Here is a 5251-nt window from a genome sequence, read left to right on the forward strand (position 1 = left end):
CTTTCTTCTTTTCCTTCCACAAAATTTTCACATTGTCTCTTTCAGATGGATGCCTGGCTCAGAGTAAAGGATATGTGGTGCATAGTCCCTAGCAGAAGCTGAAAATGGATGATGCCTACTGATGCTTTTTGACAACATCATTTCTTTTCCTGATTGAGATGGGTGATACAATCATCAGAAAAAAGTTATCAAATAAGCCTGAGTGACCTCTTTGTCCCTTGACTCCTCTTTCTGCAAGTCTATAAACCATCAGAAGATATGACCAGTCAACTACCAGAGGAGTCTGTGGAGACCCAGAGCTCAGATGAGCTTGAGTGCAAGATCTGTTACAACCGCTATAACCTGCGACAGAGAAAACCCAAAGTGCTGGAATGTTGTCACAGGGTATGTGCTAAATGCCTCTGCAAGATCATAGACTTCGGTGATTCCCCACAAGGAGTCATAGTGTGCCCCTTCTGCAGGTTTGAAACATGCTTGCCAGACAATGAGGTTAGTAGTCTTCCTGATGACAACAACATCCTTCTCAATTTAGCTTGCGGAGGAAAGGGTAAGAAGTGCCTACCAGACAACCCAACAGAACTGTTGCTGACTCCCAAAAGGTTGGCGTCTCTGGTTAGCCCTTCTCACACCTCTTCTAATTGCCTGGTTATAACAATCATGGAAGTACAAAGAGAAAGTCCCCAGACTCTTAACTCAACCCCTGTGGTGGAATTTTACAGGCCTGCGAGTTTTGACTCTGTTGCAACTGTGTCCCACAACTGGACAGTGTGGAACTGCACATCTTTGCTCTTCCAGACCTCAATTCGGGTGCTAGTGTGGTTGATAGGGTTGCTGTACTTTAGTTCCTTGCCTTTAGGGATTTATTTACTGGTATCTAAGAAAGTAACCCTTGGGGTTGTCTTTGTAAGCCTAGTCCCTTCGAGCCTTGTTATTCTCATGGTTTATGGCTTTTGCCAGTGCGTTTGCCATGAAATTCTAGACTGCATGTCGTCTTGATAACAAGTGAGTAAAATAAAGTGTATTGCCACATCTGTAGCATAGTTGATTTATCCTATCTTTGTATTCTTATTTATTCTTACTGTTGCTCATCCCACTAAATGGAACAGGGACCCTGGTTCTGTGGTCCTCTTTTTTTTCTACTTGCTTTGATTTCTGTCCCACCCCACCCACTCCCTGCCCCTTTTTTAAAGCTAAATAATGGAAATAAAATTTATGTGCCTGGTTTAATAAGCTGAGTGAGTTGTAGAAAGGGATAAAGCAAAACTGCCAAATTTGGTGCCTGCTGCTGCTGGCACTCTTCAAATAAGTAGCCCTTTGTTTTCTATTGGCTTGATCATAGTAGTCAAGGCTGCAGGAACCACTATAGAGGAAATCCGTGTAACAGGCACCTTCCTGACGAAAGAATAACATCTCTTCATCCAAAACATCTCATGCTTTGTAATATCTCTTACTTATAATTCATTATCATTTCTATCAAACGAAATCACTTTATTAGTTAATATTATAAGAACAAGACAAACTACCATTGCTTTTTTCAGTTCATAACTGGAGGAGACCAGTGGTTGCAGATTTTTTTACATCCTCATTTTTACATGAGGAATCTTTTCCTCACCATGCTGAAAACATGTCTTCAAAATATTTTCCTCAAACAGAAGCCCACTTTACCTGCAGCTCTGAGATTCTCCTGCTAATGAGTATTGACAGGAACCCTGTCAGACGTTTGCTCTTCTCTAAGTGTACTTACTTCAGTGTGTGTTCACCTTAGGCTTCCCTTTGAGGGTTCGGAGCTCTGCAGACTTTTCTAGATGTGTTCTGTTATGCTTATGCTCCCACCATCATTTCCACCATCACATCACATTTCCAACCCACTACTACTCCTAACAAATTGTCTGACCAACTTCACACTCATCTACTCTCTTTGGCTTATCAAGATAAGACACTTATGCCCAACCGTTAGAAAATGGACCTTCAATTACTAATACAAATTTCAGGAAAAATCTGAAACAATTAACTGGGCCTCCATTTTTGCTTTCTGAATTCACAGAATGATCATTGTCAGGAGGTATTCTGACTTTGGGACGATTTCTATTTACTGCATAGTTCCTCAAATGTTTAATACCCTGAACTCCCCATCACCATTGTGAGTTAATGGCACTTTAGGTGTGGCAATTAGCATGTCCTGATTAGTTGAGTTGAGAGGAATTACTGATGTTTTACCATTCCACAAGCAGAATCAGGCCCTGTTGGGCTTGCTTGTATGTTGCATGGTTTAGGCTACTTTTTTAACTACTGGAAAAGCATTAAAGTAAGAAATATTTCACGTTAATGTGTATAACTAGGTCTAGGCAACGCCACAGTTGCAAACTCATTTCCCTGTGCACAGCAGGGTGAAAACTGAGAAGCTGAGCAGTGCCAGTGTGGTTTTGGGGTCAGGGACAAGATTTGGTAATTTCAAGGCAGAGTACGAGGACTGGGGTTTGCAGACTGAATGTGTGGCCTAACGAAATAATCTTGGAGCAAACTGACTTGGATAAGAATGAAAAATGGTGATGGGAAAAGCACAGTGCAAGTGGTGGTTTTGTCTGTCAAGGATTTGAAGTCAAGCTAGTCCTTTTGTAGATGGTGCAGATGGTATCTACAGTTTCATTCCTATTGCAAACATTGGGAAAAATGTGGAAATGTATAGGTCCTGCTTTTCTTGACACTCATTTTATAATAGTGCAAATATATGTGTGTATGTACATATAGACACATATGTGAGAAGAAAACTTAAAGCAAAATTAGAGTTCTCAAGTGTATGGAGTTACAGAGCTGTGTACTGAATGATTAAAAGAAATGTTTCAGATTTTTCTGTAATAATTTGATAGAAGTTTAAAATCTTTTCAGAATTCCTAGAAATTACTATTCCTAAGTAATTGTTGTTAATGTTTGTGGTAAAGCACGTATAGGTAGAAGAGTTATCATCTCCAGTTCTGGTATACTGCAAGGTCTTACTCATCTGTGAACTCATCCATTTTAAGTCTCCAACAACAACATGTCAAAAAAACCAAACAAACAAAAAAAAGGGCAAAAACAAACAAGCCCAGAAATCTCTGTGGTTTTATAATACTTCATAACTTTGGGAAAAGATGTATTTGTAGTGTTAGGGGTTTATATGTTTGGGGATTTGTTTGATTTGTCTGAATACAATGTCTCTAATAAAGGGCTAGCTAGTAGAAGAAGTAGGGTTTTCAAACGTGTGATGTAGTGTGTATTGCCTTCACACAATGTGTCTACAGTGCTACCTGTTGTCTTTTCCTGTGGGTTTTCAGTTGATTATCTCAGCTCCAGCAGCAAGTACTTTGTTCTCTTCTTTTAAAACAGAGCCTAACCTCAGCAGGTTTACAGTGGTATCAGTTACACATTACAGTGCAAATAAATACAGCTGTTATGATACTTCACTGCTTTGAAGACTGACAGCCAGTTAAGTTTATGCTGTTATTTTAGACTGTGCTCCACTCAAAAACGTGAGTGTGCAAAACCATATTGGTTGTAAAGCTTATCTACCATTCAGCCAGAGCACATTATTAGAGCTTTGGTCTCATAAAATTCCTGTGTGACTTACAATATAGCCATTGAATATTGCTAGAAGGTCTAAATCTCAATTATTTGTAGAGAGGATTTTACTGTGTGACTAAGACTAGAAGAACTTCAGATATTGCTCTTTCATTATTTTTATTAGAAGTAAAAACTCTTGTGTCAACTGCAGTGGAATAATTCTGCTGAAATCAGTGTAAATAGGGCTAGAATCAAGTCCTGCATACCTGTCTGCCTGCATTTCCTTCCCTTTCTGTGACATTTTTCTCTCCTTGGAAAGTAATGTGGTCGTAAACTACTGCCTGCACAAATCTCCTTTCAGCGGGATTTTATTCCTGCTTTGCTCAGACGTGTGACTCAGCAAGGTACAAAGTGTTACGGATTCATTACTACAGGATTCATTTAGTCCAAATGACTTTTTTTTTTCCCTTTTTTTTTAATTCCTGCTTATGGATGCAGACTGTGTCCTCACCAGCTGCTTGCTTACACTACCATATAGTGGCATGCCTTGATGTCAGGGGTGTGATGATGCTGGACACAGCAGCAAGAAGGATGTGCTGTGCTGGACCATCCTCTGAGTGGGACACAGTGAGGGATGAAGCTCTCCAAGCGTGGCCTGAGCCTAGAGGTCCATTAACAGAGAGTGAGTTACATGGAAAGCAGGGTCTGGGAGTTCATTAACAGGACATGAGGCCTTGAGGCTAGGGCTGGGCAGTGGCTAAGAAGCAAAGCAGAGAGGAGTCTATGCCTGAGGTAAAAGGGGCTGTGTTTTAAATAAGCAGTTTGGGATAAAGCTGCAAACAGAGGTTAATTACTTTCACACTGACCCTTCTGGGTTTTAAAATTCATTTGGTAATTAAAAGTAATTTGCTAGTGCTACTACAATTGAATGTAATTTTATTTTCCAAATGGCAAAGTATTGAACTTTATAATGTAAAGAGATCCTTAGATTTGGGCATAGTCTCTCTGTTACATTAATTATTTAAAGCTACAAGCTTTCAAACAGGACTGACCAAAATAAGGGCTTTGTCCTACTATATTGATACTATGTCTGCAAAACTGTTCATGCTAATATAAAATACATAAAATAGGTGAACTTTTGTCCTGATAACACTATTGGCAAACTTCAGGGTTGCCAGCATTTTATGATGTGTCCAAGAAGAAACACTCTTCCAAATGGACTCTATTACTTGAAGATACAGACTTTTTATTACTTGAAGATACACAGCCACACAGACAAGCACAGTACAGGAAAACAGCTTTCCAGATAAATGCCTACATAGGTTCATAGAAGGTATATGATGTTGTGCTTGATTTCCCTCTTATTAGGCTATAGAACCATGTTTTTCCCAATTTTAACCTGATCCAGGGGTAGATTAAACTTTTCTGTCCCCTCTGCTGGGACAAGGCTATATGGAACTGTGGGTAAACAGTATTTTGAAATTAAACAACCTTTGTTACTATACTGAGTTTACAGCTCAGTCCAGCAAAACAAGATTAATACTGAAAAGATGTCAAATTGCAGCCAGGATGTGCGAGTGAACATGGCAGCATGTTGTCATAATGGTTCTGATGTCAAAGCAAGAATAACAAGGCTGCATCCTGCCATGGCTTGGCTAATGCAAAGATAGTGAGAGACTGTGCCAAGCCTGAGAACCACCAAGACCCAACACCC

General features: G+C 39.7%; 1 protein-coding gene across 1 annotated transcript; it reads left to right on the forward strand.

Moving 5' to 3' along the window:
- The first annotated feature begins 258 nt into the window (after nt 1–258).
- RNF182 (ring finger protein 182) lies at nt 259–996 on the forward strand. The gene has a single exon (XM_054381915.1). The coding sequence runs from the start codon at nt 259–261 to the stop codon at nt 994–996; it is 738 nt and encodes a 245-aa protein (XP_054237890.1).
- The last annotated feature ends 4255 nt before the right edge of the window (nt 997–5251 follow it).

This window comes from Indicator indicator, chromosome 6 (genome assembly GCF_027791375.1).
Source record: "Indicator indicator isolate 239-I01 chromosome 6, UM_Iind_1.1, whole genome shotgun sequence".
NCBI lineage: Eukaryota > Metazoa > Chordata > Aves > Piciformes > Indicatoridae > Indicator > Indicator indicator.